We start from the raw sequence: 18,505 nt of genomic DNA, 5'->3' as shown, positions 1-18,505 counted from the left end.
GATGATATAAGCCAAGCAACTTTCCTCTCAGCTTTGGGAAGAAGTGATCATGAAGTCATCTCATTCAAGTTCATGGCTGAACTAGCTTGTCAAGTATTTGCACCAGTCCTAAACATATGGAAGACAGGGATGTAGGCGATCAACTCTGCAGTCTTGGCTGAATTCCAAATAAGTGACTCGGGATATTATCAGAATAGGTATGGACTTATCTCCGGAAGTTATACAATCAAGTATACCCTGGACAGTCCCAAAGAAAAAGAAGCACGGCTATCTCTGGATGGGTTAAGATGTTCGACGTTTACCAATACAAAGGGAGAAATTTAGGAAAGTCTCCATCAACCTTGACACTGAAAGTGCGATAAAACGCTTACTTACTTACTTACGCCTGTTACTCCTCGTGAGGGAACATAGGCCGCTCACCAGCATTCTCCACCCAACCCTGTCCTGGGCAATCCTTTCTAGCTCCGTCCAGTTGTAATTCATCGTTTTCATATCTGCTTCTATTATCCGACGCAATGTGTTCTTTGGCCTTCCTCTTTTTCGCTTCCCTTCAGGATTCCAAGTTAGGGCTTGCCTCGTGATGCAGTTTGACGATTTGCGTAATGTATGTCCTATCCATTTCCATCGTCTTTTCCTAATTTCTTCTTCAGCTGGAAGTTGGTTTGTTCTCTCCCACAGAATGCTATTGCTGATGGTATCCGGCCAATGGATGTTGAGTATCTTGCGTAGACAGTTATTTATAAATACTTGTACTTTCTTGATTGTGGTTGTTGTAGTTCTCCAAGTTTCAGCTCCATACAGTAGAACTGCCTTGACGTTCGTATTGAAGATTCTCACTTTGATATTGGTTGAAAGTTGTTTTGAGTTCCATATGTTCTTCAATTGTAGGAATGCGACCCTTGCTTTGCCAATCCTTACCTTTACGTCTGCATCTGAACCTCCTTGTCCATCGACGATGCTTCCTAGGTATGTGAAAGACTCTACATCTTCTAGAGTTTCGCCATCAAGAGTGATTGGATTGCTGTTCTCCGCTTTGAATTTGAGGACCTTGGTGCAGAGACTGCTGCCACACTGGCTGTCTTCATCTGCATCTGTTCGTGTGTACGTGATAGGAGGGCTAGGTCATCTGCGAAGTCCAAATCGTCTAATTGGTTCTGAGCTGTCCATTGTATTCCGTGTTTTCCTTCAGATGTCGAGGTCTTCATAATCCAGTCGACCACCAGAAGAAAGAGGAAGGGAGAGAGTAAACAGCCTTGGGCGTCTACTGCATCCTACATCCGGTTCAGCAACAATCTGTTGAAGACTTTCCCTGGTATTGACAGTAGTGTAATGCCTCTGTAGTGTTCACATTTGCTCAGATCTCCTTTCTTTGGAATCTTGACGAAGTATCCTCCTTTCCAGTCCATCGGCACTTGTTCCTCCTCCCAAATCTTTTTGAATAGAAGGTAAAGCATGCTTGTGATTACTTCGACGTCCGATTTCAGTGCTTCAGCTGGTATGTTGTCGGGTCCTGCTGCTTTCCCGTTCTTGATTTGTCTGACGGCCATTCTAATTTCTTCCGTAGTTGGTGGATTGACATCTATAGGAAGATCTATGTGTGCTGCTTCGATGTCCGGTGGATTCATTGGAGCCGGCCTATTCAGGAGTTCCTCGAAGTATTCTACCCATCTGTTACGCTGTTGTTGAATTTCGGTGATTGGCTTGCCTTCTTTGTCTTTGACCGGCCTCTCTGGTTTACTGTATTTCCCTGATAGTTTCTTCGTTGTATCGTGAAGCTGTTTCATATTTCCTTCTCTAGCAGCTTTTTCCGCCGTCGTTGCTAGTTCTTCCACGTATTTCTTCTTGTCGGCTCTAATGCTTCTCTTCACTTGTTTGTTTGCTTCTATGTATTCAGCTTGTGCTTGGACTTTCTCTGCTCGTGTTCGGCTGTCGTTTATTGCTGCCTTCTTGTTCTTCCTTTCTTTGATCTTGTCCAGTGTTTCTATAGAGATTCACTCCTTATGATGGTATTTCTTTAGACCGAGAACCTATTGACACGTTGAAGTTAATGCTTCCTTGATGCCTTTCCAGTTGTCCTCCATAGTAGTTTCTTCTTCTTTCAGTAGATCTTGTAAGGCTTGGAACCTGTTGTTGAGAGCTATCTTGAATTCATTGAGTTTGACAGTATCTCGAAGGAAGGCTGTATTGAACCTTTGTATTGCTGTTTGTCCACTTGTCCAGTTCTTTTTTAGCTTCAGTTTCAAATTGGCTACAACTAGGTGGTGATCTGAAGCTACGTCAGCACCTCTCCTGGTTCTCACATCTTCCATTGTCCTTCGGAATTTTTGTTGATGCAAATATGATCTATTTGGTTCTCTGTAGTGTGGTCCGGTGAGATCCATGTAGCCTTGTGTATACGCTTGTGTGGAAATATTGTGCCCCCTATGACCAATTTGTTGAATGCACATAGATTTGCAAATCTTTCTCCATTTTCCTTTCTTTCTCCCAGTCCATGTCGTCCCATAATATCTTCATATCCAGTGTTGTCTATTCCGACTTTGGCATTTAGATCTCCCATCAGAATAGTTAGGTCCTTTCTTGGGCATTTCTCAATGATTGACTGTAGCCACTCGTAGAACTGATCTTTAATTTCGTCGTTGCTATCATTGGTGGGTGCATAACATTGGATAATATTCATTAAGATCCCCTCCTTCTTTGTTTTGAATGATGCTTTGATGATTCTGGATCCGTGAGATTCCCATCCTACAAGTGCATTTCGTGCTACTTTGGACAGCATAAGAGCGACTCCCTGAGTGTGTGGAGCATTGTCCTCTTCGTGACCGGAGTATAGCAGCATCTCTCCCGTAGCTAGCCTTTTCTGTCCAGCTTGGGTCCAGTGGGTTTCGCTGATTCCCAGTACTGCTAAGTTGTATCTCCTCATTTCCATTGATATTTGACTGGTCTTCCCGGTTTCCCACATTGTTCGAACGTTCCATGTACCTATAAAAATTTTTACTCTGGTTGTTAGAAGGTGCATCGGCCTCGTGGCTTCCGAAAGGAACTCGGCTTTCACCATGAAGCGTCATAATTCTTCTAAATGAAGACCTTCTAACTCCCAGGGCAGAGTTAAAATGGTTTGAATTATTTTTTCTGGTAAGCGTTTTTTTAGCGAGTTAGTTTTCTACGGGATGGGGACGCTAACCCCATGCCCAACCCTCCTCCTTTACCCGGGCTTGGGACCGGCAGCAACCCTATAAGTGCTACAGGCGGAGTTGATAAAACGCTACAGGTGGGCAAAAAACTGTATAGTCACAATACGTGAAGGTCAGTAAAAAGACGAGAAGCAGCTGGCTCAATCTGAAATCTTACATAAATTACAAAACAAGAACTCTGCATTGGATTCAGAGTCTATTTAGTGAAGGGAGTGGATTTGAAATGATAGAGGATGATCAAGAAAGAGCAGATGCTATGACAAACTATTTTGGGACAGTTTCCATTCAGTAGTTTCTTTTCGACGAAGAACTAGACACAAATTCAAGGTCACAAAATCAGCTGCTCAGAGTGGACTTAGGTCGAGATGACTTACTTAAGGTTCTTAGCACTTTAAATAGGGAAAGATCAACAGGACCGGGTGAACCATGCCCTCAATTCTTGAGAAAAATTTCACAATATATTATATTCACACTGACTACGATATTCCGTACGTCACTTGACGAAGGTGAGTTCCCAACGGATTGGAATAATGTAATCGTCACTCGAATATATAAAACGAGATCAATACAACTCTCACCAAACCACAGACCTGTCAGCCTTACTAGTGTATTAGTTAAAATACTGGAAAGAATAGTCAAGAAGACCATGATGTTCGTAGAAACCAACTTGTTAAATATTGAGAACCGTGGTTTCAGGGAAGAATTATCTCATACAACAAATCTCTTTATAGCAAGAGAACAATCGAGAAAGGCGCTAGATATTGGAAAACCAGTGGATATTCATCTACATAGACTTCAGTAAAGCATTTGAAAAGGTGCCAATAAATAGACTGCTCTTGAAGCTGGAAAATCTAGACATTACCGGGCCTCCACTATAATGGTTTAAGGATTTCTCGGTAGGTCGTAGACAGAAAGTCAGAGCAAATTCCAAGCGCTCTACCTGTAGGCCAGTACTTGGTGGAGTACCTCAAGGTTCTGTCCTAGGTCCTTTATTTTTTATGGTGCATGTGAATGAACTCCCAAGTATAGCTGAGTCCCCAATGTTATTATACGCTAATTACGTAAAAATTTGGCGAGAAGTAATGGGAGGCTCAGATGCATGTGCACTTCAGATAGACTCAAATATTGAGATTAGCTTGTCTAAAGAGTAGCTGATGCCTATTGACGAGGCAACTTGTGTCTACATGCATATTGAGGATCTAAAGGTAAATAGATATGCCAGAGGGCAAAAGTCATTGTCCACATCTCGGTCTGACAAGGACCTTGTGGTGACAACGAGTCATGAAATTAAGACCGTGCCCCACTGACGGAAGTTTGCAACGAAGTAGTTTAGGACCATATAGACTTTAAGACGGACATCTACAAATCTGGAAACAACCACGTTCACTACAGTATAGACAATCCTAGTGAGAACAAAGCTTAATAATTGCGTTCTGATGTCAGGACACTGTCTAAAATGTGGCTCGGACAACCTAGAACAAATACAGAGGGCAGCTAACTGTGAAATTCCAGAACTCCGGGGTTTACCATACAAAAAGCGGCTTGAAACGCCAGTCCTCTTTACTCTGTCCCAGCGCAAATTAATAGGTGTTCTTATTTTAATGCATAAGATCATAGAAAATGATTTTAGATCTAGTATATCACTACTTTTTCTTCCTTCTAGATCTGGACATCTCAGGGAACATAGCAGACAAGTAGAAAATACAAGAATGAAAAAATTAATCATGACATACAGGTTTCACACCGATTCATGGATTCCCGGAACCTGTTACCCTAAGCAGTAGTGTCTGCACCTTCAATTGGCTCATCCAAGAGAAGATTAGACACTCACAGAAGCATACTAGAAAAGGAAAAACAAGCTGTTGGCTTTCTGTTTTTACTAAATAAATCTGAATCTAAAGTTGGAAATTCACTATAGCAGGTTAAATTATACTGATATTAAAGTCAAAAACTTTTACTTCTTACCTTATGGAATTATTCGAAAGAAGCCATCAAGACTCTTTAGTTTTAGAAATGGTGTTCAGAACAAGCCCGCGTAATAATTTATCAATATCAGGTGCCTAGTCCCAAAAAATCAGGCACCTACCTTGAGGCGTTGATGAATCGTCGTTGTTAAATATAGAGAACTATTCACCAAAACCCAATTCGTGAGACATAACTCAAGCTTTTTCCAAGTGTATAGATCGAATTGGATATTGAAGAATTTAAACAAGCAAAAAGTAACTTCGAGACATTTAAATTTTTTCTCTGTTTTCGTGCAAATATGCATCGCAGGTTCTCACTTCGAACTCTTTAATACTTGTTCTATTTAGTTTTTCAGTAGAAGAAAATAATGACCACAAGAGAATTATTTCCGATAATCATCATGATGAAAAACCCACCATTGTACCACAAACATTACTTAACGACTCTAATATTTCAGATGTTGAAAAGTGTGATAAAAGTTTGTGAGCAGTTTATGTTATAACGCAACTACTCTAGCAGACAATGTCAGTCGTATAGTGGATGCTTTAAGATGTGCACTTGTTAGTTTCGAGTTAGTTGTAGCTTGACTCATTTTCTCTGCTTTTAGAAGGCATATACAGGCAGAAAACAGTTGCACGGATGATATTAGGAATCTATGCAATGAAGCTAAATCGTTGCAAGCAAAATTAAGAGACAAAAAATGTTTGATAATAAGTCATTTTCAGAATGTTGTTTCAAATCTTACTGAGGAAAATTGAAATGATACTTGAACTAACTACGAGTCAAACTCATCTTTTTTTCAAAAAATAAATACAAGTTATGCATATTTATGAACCAGGAATTTGTGGCCAGAAAAATTGCTCGTCAAAAGACTGTTAAACTATAGTATAGCAGGAATCTACATTACCAATTGTAAGCATCGATGTGCAAACAAAAACGTTGTGATTACTATAATCAAAAGCACAACATTTTGTGTCACACTCTTCTATGAGGTGATAACATTTTAGTTCAGTTTTAGGGCCTAGTACAAAAAAATCCGTGAAAAATTTACTGATTCGATCACACCATTAAGAGAATTTCATTTGAAGTTTGGAATTCTGAATGAGCTGTATTCGAGACCAGTGAAAGGAATTCTAGTTGCAGAATCATCAGGTGAACATTGAGAATTTGTATTATAAAAATGGCATGCTGAGGTCAAGTTAATTTACTCGTTCATGAAATGATGAGTAATGTAAAGACTTGTAGTTTAATAACAGCTACTTGTTCAACTTGTTATATGTAGTAATCTACGTTAAGACTCACGCTTGCATCTCTCCACAGCAGTACTCAAATTTCCGTGTTTATAAATGAGTCGAATATTACACAACCAAAATGTATTTAATGCTCCAAATAACTAGAGGTGAAACACGAGAGTGAAAATAGAATATGACGCTAGACAGTTTATTGAGTAATACACAAAACTATTTTTCCTTTCTAATTCTAACTTGTGGATCATAATTATACAGATACTCCAGTTATTTCTATCATGCGAAAAACAGATTATGCACTTCCCTATACATTAAATTTCATTTCCCGAAGTTTTCTAGTTAGGTGCTAGATTTAATCCCATGGCAAAAAACACGTGTGTGGTTACAGTTTAAGCATCTGCTTATAGCTGAAATATAGAAGGTAACAGTTAAAGGCGAACGTTGTGTATAGATCTAGAAGTACATATAAGGACTCAAGATAATTGTAGTTTAAGTTCACTTTCATTTATCATACCACTGTTGCCTGATGATTTTGAAGGGTTCACAGTCCGAGACATATTTGTAAAATACAATGAAAGTTTTTGCGAGCAAACTGCAACCAGAAATATCAGCTACTTAAGACTGATAAATTATATACCAATATTTATTCTGTGGATGTAACGATTTGATAATATTTGGGCTGTCTATTATTTACTATCTTATAACCTGTAGGGATACGAGAGATAAAAAAGTCAAGTGTGTCATTTTCGGAAAATAGAAAAATTACTTGAACTTATGTGCTATTGTCTGGTGAGGCAATAAAAAAGGAGCTTATTTGAGACCTTGACAGAAACATTGAGAATGATCACTTCATAACATAAAGTGTATGTTTTATTACTGAAATATATCGTATATACCATGAAAAACGAATAATTTTCTTCATGAATGAAATATACATATTCAGAACCGTGGCTTTAATGACAATAGATAAATGTTCCCCCTAACAGTATTATTTTCAGAAATAAGGAAGTTGGAAAATATCCATCTTCTTACAAATAAATTGAAAGGGAAATGGCAAGACCGGTAATGTTAAACGATTTACATACATAACGGAAAATAAATCGACTGTAACAGTCAATAAAAGGCAGTTTATCATGAGTGTGGACCAGTTCTCGTTCCATTCTCATCAGAACCATAACTTGTTGGCTTATGTGATTGGTGAACACGACATAAATTTGGGGTTATTGTTTCAAAACTAAGAAAAAGAAATATATACTATGATTAAATAGTGAGTTCGTTTAAAACAACAGTTTTAAATTTGAAAATAGAAACTCAGTAAACTAAGGTGACTAAGGACGAGTAGATTAGCCTTAAAATAGAATCAGTCTGATTGTAGTTACGTTGAAAGAAGTACCGTACGAATCCGCACGAATTTCGTATGTCTCTAAGGCAGAAAATATCTAAATCTCAAAAATAGGTTACATGTCTAACAAACACTGTGTTTTGTTAAAAAGATGAGGAAATTAGTCACTTTTGAGATCAGTAGAACGCCAAAGAAACAATGTGTATTTGTCATCTTTAGATTCCCAGGCTAAAAGATCTATAGTTACTGTGTCACAACAGATAAACTTGTAAAATGGTACGCGAATTGGAGGAATAGTAAAATACTATTTCTTCCAAATGTAGAGGAAAAATTTAAGGTTCTTGGTCAAAGTTGTCATGATATATTATAAATATAAACGCAATTGACACTTATTGTGTCTACCATAACAGTGATTTTATTTTTAACTAAATATACTGAAAACAATAAACTTACTAAATCTCTCTAATCCCTCTCACGACAAAATATGAGAAAATTATCATTGCTGCAAGGACAGCATAAAACCAAAAATTGGTGACATTATCAGCTGAAAGATATGAATACCACGTACATAATATTAATAAATAGGATTATATAGTATCTATTATCATTTCCCAAGATATACTAACATATTATACACCCTAAAACTACATGATATGAAATTGAAAACATCCTTTCCCATAAAAGTGCAGTTCCTGATGAATATATCTTCATAAAGTGATATGATTTACTACACAAATGAGCTAAGATTCTGGTTCCAAACATTGCAATTTATAATTTTTTTCTAAATTGTGTTGATTGGAACTCCATATACAAGATTAGAGTATTTTGATTATTCGATTGTGATCAATATCATGTTGTTTATTTCCTATTTCCGACCAAATTTTATTTAATAAGTTTCCAGACTAGTTACTAAATCAATTCACTCGAGTACTATTACAAAAATGGGAATCCTGATTCCATCCGAAATTCAAACTTTTATTCAGTAATACTAAATTCAATGATGTTTCAATCACGCTTATTAACTTAACTTAAAATTCATGAAATATTCTACATATCCTAAACTGTAAGCAGAACCACACAAAATAGTCAAGAATGCAGATACTAAAGTAGACAGAAAGTCACAAAACAGAATGGATATTAGTAGAAGTGTGTACTCTTGAATTGGGTGAAAGTAAAAGATAAATACCAATAAAGAGATAATAAATTTAAAAACGGTAGGTAAAGACAAGTAAATAGAATGTTCCAGACTAAGAAAAAAAAACAATAACTTGTCTGCAGCAGTATAACTGATTACGAGCGATACAATTTAGTCATTCCGTTAAAGTTAAATAGATTTATCGGTCTGACTACCTTCAGTGTTTACCAAGCTACAATTGATCTAGGTAACAAAACAGTAAGTTGGGTGGTGATTTTATACACACTACGAATGTATCAGACACTTCAACCATTGGAAATCCGCAACTTCACTAAGCGACTTAATTCATTTAATTCAAGACGTTTAGAAGTACTCTAGTCCACAGACATGTGATAGGTTTTCAAAAACACTTTATTTACTCCTCGGTGAGTTCTTCAACCCACATATGGCATTAAGAAAAATGCGTAGTAAATATACCCTATAACATACAGTCTTTAAGGCTCAGGTCCAATGAGTTTCCCTTATATTGAGCACCGTCGAATTGTATCTTCTCGTCTCCGTAGCTATTTGACTAGTCTTCTAGGTCGCCCATGTCCGAACACTACGTATACCTACATTAATTGTTCTGGCTGTTAAAATGGTCATTGGCCTTGTGAAGAATCTCGGCTTTCACCATGAGACGTTATAATTCTTCCGAAAGATCCCTCAAATTCTAGGGTAGAGTTTTAATTGTTTATTCTGGCTGGCGTTTTTCTAACAAGGTTGTTTTCTACGGGATGGAGTTGCTGACCACATGCTCAACCCTCTTCGTTTACCCGCGCTTGCGACCGGTAGTAACCCTAGAAGAGCTACGGGCAGAGCGGTTACAACATACATTGAGCAAATCATCAAAATGCATCACGAAGCGAGCGCTAACTTGGGATCCTGAAGGAAAAGAGGAAGACCAAGGAACACACTGAACCGGGAATCAGAAGCCGACATCAAAAGTGATTAACTGGAAAGGGTTTCCCGAGACAGGGTTCGGAGGAGAATGCTAGTGGGCGGTTTATGCTCCTCCACATGAACAGGCGTAATTACAACAAACAATTGTGTTTCATTTAACAGAGGATAAGTTAGCCATAATGAAGTAATGAGCAAAGAGTTCGTTGGACATCAAACGACCACAAGGATTGAGAAAACTAGTGATCCATATAATTAGACACATTTTTCTCTGGTTCAAATAAATTTATTCGGAATATTCAAAGTATGGATGCGTGAAATAGATATAAAACATTGCTTAGGACTTCTCAGTATCGATGATTTTTGAAAGTCGGTTGGAATGCATTGTCAAAAGAAAAACATCTAAAATAGGGGAAGTGGTGTAACTGACAAATATTTTTCAGTGTAGTAATTCAAAACGGTCGGTGGTTTTGAACTTGCATCTGACCCCTATTACTCCAGTACAAAACTTTGGTAACAAAATGTCATAAATATACTTATTTGCAGCTTAGTGACACAATTATATGGACGAAAAATATTGTTTCCAATATACGTAATTACATTATTCTCTCTTACCCCATGTTGACCATATTTATAATGATCAAGTATCTCACAATTCCATTTCATTTATGAACTAGTTCAAGTTAACACTTCATATTAGTCATTCCAACATTAACAATTTGAACTGATTTTACATAACAAACAACTCTTGATTTATATGTTATAATTTTAAATGATATACTCTGCCTTGGCCAATTTTATGGATTATTAATTTGGATATGTAATTGTAGAACCTGATGAGAAATTATTGAAAAGAATACTCCTCATTCATATAATTGTGTTTTGATATAATGGGAACTTTTCAACAATTATATAAGTAAATTATTGGAACTGGTAACCTACTTTCGTGTTCTTCAGATTTATTATTAAATAAAGTTTTTATGAGTTTACCTTATTATAATATTGTGCCACTAGATAACGCAAACAAAAAGTGTGAACTCAAGAACTGAAGTCACTATCATTTTTATATTATACAGCTTTGGTAAATACACATGAAGATTTATCTTACCAATTTATGAAGAACTAATGAGGTGAGTTTGAAACTAGTCTTTTCGAATCTAAGACTTACAATAAAACGATTTTAAGAAAAACGTTTCGAATTACTTACGAGGTAGGTAAAGCACATGAGAGTTTACTTCATCCATTTTTAGTAACTGTCACTAAAATATCGAAGTTGGGAAAGGAAGAAGCTTGATCATAACTTATTTAGTCCAATAGACTAAATAGTAGTAGAGGTAACCTTGACAATAATGACCAATCATAAAAAAGATGAGGTCAGAAAAAATTTATCGCAAGCTGGTCAATAAGTCTATCAAATGTGAGAATCAAGGAACGTACGTAATTTCTGAAAAATTGCCAAATTAATAAATAAGAGACAGTACCAGCTTGGAGGAACCAAAAAAAGGCTTATCTTATACAAAGACTTACAGACGAATACCTACATGTACAAGCGAAATAAAATGATGTGATTGGATAAGATGGAGCGGAAGTAACTGAACTTTAATAACCAATAAAGAAAAACAATGATTAACTTCAGTAACTACTGATATCTCAAACCTAGTACAAATTACCAATTTAATGAAATTGTCGAATCATATGACAGATAAGTGTATCTTTTAAAAAAAGAAGGCTAAAATAGCATGGAGATAGTTATATCTGATAATAAATTGAAATTTTCGACTACATAGGTTAATTTTCAAAAATACTGAATGAACAACATTAGATAAGATTTCGAAACCCATTTAACATTCACATTCATCAGTTCTGACAATAATTGTAATGATAATTATTTGAATCGACTGATTGTTTTTCGGAGCGAGAAAAGTGGTTGCCATAGACATAGAGTTCATCGTTTGTGTGTGGGCTGCGATACTGCCCGGGTGCCCAAACCGAAGCAGGTGGTTATCTTAGGGGGCCACTCCCCGAGCCTTTGATCTAAAGGTCTAACCCACAAGGCAGTGGAGCATCGTAAGGAGATGCAACCCCATGGTAGCCGGTGACCAAAGATTGGTTCATACGCCATTTATTCCCGCAGGATACTGGAGCCCATGTGCACCATTAGTTTGTGATCCAGTTAAAGCGCCGGACATTCGCTTTTCGTCCTCTCATTTTCGTAAACAACACCCCCGCCACGAGAAGGCAATGAGTAGGACTTCCCTGGCAGAGGCTGTATACGCGCGGCCGTGTGAGAGTATTTCGAGAGGGAGAGCGGACTCACCCCACTCTCGGCCGTACCAGGGCATTCGGGGGCCAAGGCATGCAATCCGCACTTAATCAGTTGGCAATCAATGTCCGTAGGTATGGTATGTGCTTTGCACCTTCGAAGTGCAAAGTACTTCTACAAGACTGGCAGGATTGGAATCCTGTACTCACCCTGGATGGTGAGCAGATAGACGTAGTCGAGAAGTTCGTGTATCTGGGTAGTTGCATAAGTGCTGGTAGGGGTGTGAGTGATGAGATCAATGCACGTATGGTGAAAGCCAGAGCGTCTTATGTCAATCTGGGCCATCTTTGGCGCCTTCGTGATGTCAGTTTGGCTGTAAAAGGTCGGATCTACAACGCGTCGGTGAGAGCAGTTTTGCTCTATGCTTGTGAAACCTGGCCTCTCCGAGTTGAGGACGTTAGACGACTCTCTGTGTTTGATCATCGCTGTCTCCGAAGGATTGCTGACATTCAGTGGCAACACCATATTAGTAATGCAGAGGCTCAGCATCGTGTGTTCGGGCACAGAGATGATAATTCAATTGGTGTCACCATCTTGAAACACCGACTTCGGTGGCTTGGACATGTTCTACGAATGTCGTCCCAGAGAATTCCACGTCGTGCATTATTTGCCGACTCTGAGACTGGTTGGAAGAAGCGGAGAGGTGGTCAGTGCATGACATGGTGTCGTGGCATGAAAGAAAGCTGCAAAGGACTGACTTGTGTTGGTCCTTCACGACTCCCTGGTTGGGGTCTAAGAGATGGTGCAACACAGTGGCTAGAGACGTTATCAGATATGGCTCAGAATAGAAGCCAGTGGCGATCCTGCTGTAACCTTCTTTTACTTTCTTCATAAAAAGCGGTTCTGTCTCCCTTACCTGAAAGATTTCTTCCGATTGTACCTTTCCGTTCCCTGATTACTAGCACATTACCTTACACCAATCTCTTCGTTATTGTTCTCTCTTTTTTTTGTTGCGCTCCTTAGCTTTTTTTTCTTTTTCTTTCTTTGTATTCCTCTCGAATTTTCATTGTTTTGTGTGGCATATATATATTGGCGCTCTCCTGTACCAATATTCATGTGTCCAAATAAATAAATAATAAATAATTCATCAGTTCTAAGGAAGTGATAACGAAAAATGATAAGATAATCAGTAATGTGTTGGATAAGTCCGATTAAATCAGCCCATCAAAATGTTACATGAAAAATAAAAAGTCGGGGATACATAGTTGACTATATATTTAAATCTTTACATCATTGTATACAAGAAAATAATAATTCCGAAATCAAGTCAGCTTTTGACGCTTCGATTTAGTCAATTTAAGTTTTCTATTATGTTTTTTCTTCTCGAAGTGACAAGATTGTTGATCTTTATTTTTTCTAAGAAAAGCAAAATTAAAAAAATTAAGATATAGATAAGTTAAGAAACGATATAAAATCTTTTTGACATAATGATCCCCAAAGTGTATCGTTTGAGAGATCAGATATATATAAACTGTGATGAATATTTTCTAATAACATTTAGGATATTTATGCTATTTTGCAGTCAGTGAAAAAGTTCATCTTCGTATTCACGTCAGTAAATTTAATAGAGTAACTTAAAGACCAGTTGAATTTCTTCATTGTCATAGGGTTCTTCTAATTTCTAAATAAACGGAATACACTTATCGTGACATAAAATAACCAAAAAGGATTAATTAAATAAATTCACTTTCAAAGCTATATAGCCGCAAACCAATAAGTCAGAACATATCTGTTAAAGATAATGATAAAAATTTGCTGATCCATGTAACAGAGGGGAATACATAAACACACAAGAATGTTATTCTTAATCAGAAACTCAATAAGCAGTTGTTAAGATCTTGAATATTTTATCCAAAAGATAGATCAAGATTAATAATTGTAAAAGAATTGAATAATACACGGAAACATAAAATGTTTAAGTTAAAACAGTATAAAAACCAGAAGACATGGCATTTACTTTGTAGTGCATATTTTTTAAATTAAATTAAAGAATAACAATAACAAAAAGAGTTACTAGAACTCGTGGAAATAACCTTTTTGTCTTTAACAAGAAATACTTTTTATGCTTCTATTATGCAAGAAAAATGTTTTCGTCACACAATTGATTTAAATGAAAATTGTTCTCAGTAAATCAGTATAAAATATAAGATTTTCAAGGAAATATAAACAAGTAATTAACAAAAGTTTATTATGGAATTATCTAAATATGTTAAATAAGTATCTGGAACTTATAATTAATATCAATCTACCAAAAAGAAATAGCAATAAATCCTAATCAAATTATTTTTGCTATGTAAGAGAAGATTTAAAAGATAATCATAGTGATTGTTCATAGTGAATAAGTCACTGATCCTACAAGCAATATATATAAATTAATCAATAGGTGGAGTAAATTATTATCTAATCCTATAATAAATAAATTGACCAAGTCGATCTGAAACAAAAAGAAAGAAACTCGTTTTTTTTCTTGAAGATATAATAACTTCGTTGGAATTTCATGTTTAACACGAACAATTAGATGAAGATGTATGAAACTCATAAGACTGAATCGCACCGATAATGTAAGATTTAATAATGTTATATCATCTCTCAAATCGTCCCAAGTAATTATGCGAAATATATACGAAACGTTAGTATGTTTTCAAATGAAGCGACTTCAACTCTACTTTCTGCGAAACTTACTACTTACCGTTTATTGTTATTTTTTTGATTAGATGGTAATTTAACAGTAAGTGAAGAAAGATCAGCTCCATGTCCTACAACAGCTTCAGCCCAATCAGTTTCAGAACCTTGAATTTTGTAAGCAGAGAATAAATTACTTTGGCCGGTAATTTCTTCAGATATTAGTTGATGTACTAAAGTAGATCTACGTTCACGTTCAGAGTCACTGATTTCTGATTTACACTCCAAATGATGATTATTTGTGTGTTCTGCATTTTTCGAATTACTATCGCTATCATCATGTGAAAGTGAATTTTCATACTCTTCAGACTTGTCTTCGTCAGACTCTGATAAAGTATTTTCATCTACTCTAAGGGCGGCATAATTTCCGTCCTAGAAAAATTCAAATGTGACGAAAATACAAATTATGGTGCACATTCAGTGCATTTATAAAGAAATTAAAAACAGAACATTATCCACCTATAATAATAAACAGTAAGTACCGAGAAAAATACATACTTTAAAATCAGAAACATTTGATAGGTTCGATATCTCAAAATACTTGAATATGGCTTAGAACTAGCTTAGTTTAGGTTTTACAGTACGAAAACTTACTTTCAGATCCACATCGATGACTGGCTGCAATTGTCCATCGATAGTATTTTTCTTTGATTCTATCCCACATTTCCTCTCAGATGCAAGTATTGAGTCTAACGACTTGATATGCTCACGAACAATAACAAACAGAAGACCAAGAATACACTTAGTCCAACCTGAATTAACACCAGTATCTGGTCCCTTCTTTTTATGACCAAAAGAATCGATGCTAGATGTAGATCCAGATGGGTCACACTTTTCTTTGAGAGAATTTAGTATTGAATATACAGCATCATCAGGCCGTGCAAGTCCAGAAACTCGAATTTGAGGACGAGTAGAATCACCAAGTAAACGACTAAATTCACTGGATATTTGTTCTACTGTTTTATGTTGTAAACCCATGCATAATAGGATAACCTACATGGAAAAAATGTTAGACAACTGACATAGTATATACATGAATAAATAAAAACAAAGCTTCATCATGTGATTGTAATAAAACAATGTACAATTACATTCTTCACATATATCAGAAGTGGGTAGGTTGATGATTATAAGAGTGGACCAAAACAATATTCCACCAACAGCAAGAGCAAATCACTATACATAGATCAGTTTTCGTTATCTTTTATTCTTTGATGGCTAACACAATCCGTTGCGTTTATTACTGACGAATAAAACCAAACACGCTCGTCGAATATCAGTTTTTTTCCGAGAAAATGATATGAAAACAAAACGTCCCTACTGCTATAATAATTCACAATTTTGGTAGCCAGGAGTACACTAGCTATTGACATATATTTGGATATGTTTATTTAAAGGTTTTATTGTTGTAAGGTTGCTGGCTAAAAAATGAAACGTAATTTACGATAATATTCGTGAAATCCAATAATATTTGTAAAAGTGGAAGTTATTAAATTAATTTCCAAAGGAAATAATTAGTTTTCCGGATATGTTGTACGAGAACTCAGACACCTTCAAAAACAATTTTAATATGTAACATATCTATACAGTATAAACTCAGGTACTCGGCTTCGAGCCACACTTGTTATGTGAGAGTTGTTGATGCTTTAATTATTCGGTTTATAACATAAAAATTTCAGTAAAATAATAAACCCAGTGATTGTAATACTACTTAAACTCCCAATCTAAGCACGATTTCGGCCTGAGATCGTACAAATAAAATGCGATCGCTTTTACCATAAAGCCACTCTCCACTTAATAATCAATCATGCAAAACATAAGACCTGGTATACGCGTACATCGGTTCACATAATAGTTAGTTTAACATAAGGAATAATAAGGTGGCAAGACACTTTTGCTATTGTTTTGTGATGATATGAACTACATATCATCCATAAAATTATTATGAATTTGTAATTATCACTACCAAGGTCTAACTTGATAATTTCAAATAAAAGTACTGGTTATATTGCTAATAATAGAAACAATCGTACATTTGTAAAGTTCCAATGAGTAGAAATTTGAGATTTCTGATATTGCTTATTCAGAGAAGCACATCACGCTAGGTTGCAAAATGTCAGAAATTTCAGAAATATATTTATATTTAAATTAATAAAATTACTATGTTTACCTGTTGAGTTTTATTTAAACGCACATTTGGCAGACGCCTTTGGAAATAAATCTGAGCTAAACGAGGTAACAGATCGTTGACAAGATGGAAATCAACAAGTGACCTGCTATAACGCCTTAATCTTTCTAAATCCATTGCATTAAATAAGCTGCTAATTTCTGATTGGGTAAGCTCTAATATAGAAAAAGAAGTAATCAATGAAACACTTTTTACCAATATACTTCGAAGTTGTGCTTGTATTAGCATCATACAAGTATATATAAATAACAGTAAATCTACATCAGTTTGGATCAAATGCTATTATGAATTACGAAGTTGAAGGCGATCGTGCTGTTACCTTCTTTTACTTTCTTCATAAAAGTGGTTGTAACTTCCTTAACTGAAAGAATTCTTTCTGGTTGTACCTTTCCGTTTCCCCTATTATTATTATTATTATTATTATTATTATTATTATTATTATTATTATTACACAACCAAACACTAATCTGTGTTCGTTATAGTGCTCCCTTTTTTTCTTTCTTATACGCACCTTACATTCTTTTCTCTCTTTCCATCCTCATTGTCATTGTGTGGTGCATAAGTATCTGGTGCCCCCTTGTACCAATATTTATGTGATCAAATAAAATAAAATAAAATAAGAATGATCCATCAACATATAATATACACTTAAAATCTACTCATAGGAAAAAATGAAATTTAGAATAAACGATATAGCTAAGTATTTGATTAATTTCGATAATTTAAGTTGGTTTTAAGCCAAAACTAACTTTATGGACAGGTTTATTATATGTCCTCCATATTGGAAAGTTAAGAGTACAACTGACTGGGTAAAGTATCAAGACGAATCGTATCTACTTCAAGCAAACAACCGACAAGGCAAAGAGAATGGAGTTAAAATCAACAGTGCGAACACATCGATGAGAAAGAAAGATCCATGTTAAACAATTATATTAACTTAAAAACTATCAAAAATTCAATCACTGTTTATTTTATAATACGGTAGTGGAATTTCTAAAATTCTAGAATTAAGGTGAACTGATAAAATCAACGATACTCACATAGGCATCATTAAGTTGAAAGATAAAACGTTTCACAGACGTTAATATGGCTAGTCAGAACGCATACAGGACCTAGTATGAATGTGTATGGGCTCAAGTTAAAACATTGGTGAATGAATCTTTAAGGAGGTTGGATAATGGTATAACTAAACACAAAAATAGCTCGAAAGGAATGATAACAAATTATATATATTCTGAAAGTAATTACATGACTCGTGTCGAATAACGGCCAAGATTAGTATAGTATAGGTAGCAATGCTAAACGAAAAAGACCGATATATTATACTAGATAAATGAAATAAGGGAATAAAAAGTATGTATACAACTGCATTACAACGATAGGTTTCATATCATTTTTTAAGGTCGTCAGCTATGAATAATTATGGAGTGGGGGAGTGAATAACAGGTTAAGAAGTTCGGCTTTCAGCTAATAAATCACAAGTTTGAACCTCA

The 18,505-nt window shown here is 35.7% G+C and overlaps 2 protein-coding genes across 2 annotated transcripts in view; one reads left to right on the top strand and one right to left on the bottom strand.

The window, feature by feature from the left end:
- Positions 1-18,505, bottom strand: part of NAT10 (N-acetyltransferase 10) — a 43,869-nt gene that overhangs the window by 11,311 nt on the left and 14,053 nt on the right. The window contains exons 12-15 of the mRNA XM_051209152.1: positions 16,995-17,167; positions 15,419-15,817; positions 14,832-15,196; positions 12,852-13,498 (exon numbers count right to left, since the gene is read on the bottom strand). Coding sequence (XP_051074583.1) covers positions 13,405-13,498; positions 14,832-15,196; positions 15,419-15,817; positions 16,995-17,167 — 1,031 coding nt within the window. The 3' untranslated portion in view covers positions 12,852-13,404. Of the gene's footprint in view, positions 13,499-14,831; positions 15,197-15,418; positions 15,818-16,994; positions 17,168-18,505 lie in introns of the transcript that reaches the window.
- MS3_00001683 (uncharacterized protein) lies at positions 5,320-5,914 on the top strand (the record flags this gene model as incomplete). The annotated part of the gene is made up of 4 exons (XM_012940994.3): positions 5,320-5,465; positions 5,504-5,634; positions 5,673-5,727; positions 5,764-5,914. The coding sequence occupies exons 1-4, from the start codon at positions 5,455-5,457 to the stop codon at positions 5,912-5,914; spliced, it is 348 nt and encodes a 115-aa protein (XP_012796448.2). The 5' UTR covers positions 5,320-5,454.

This window comes from Schistosoma haematobium, chromosome 1, assembly GCF_000699445.3.
Source record: "Schistosoma haematobium chromosome 1, whole genome shotgun sequence".
NCBI classification, from domain to species: Eukaryota; Metazoa; Platyhelminthes; class Trematoda; order Strigeidida; family Schistosomatidae; genus Schistosoma; species Schistosoma haematobium.
The sequence above is the reverse complement of the archived record's forward strand: the minus strand, read 5'-3'. Positions and strand labels throughout refer to the sequence as shown.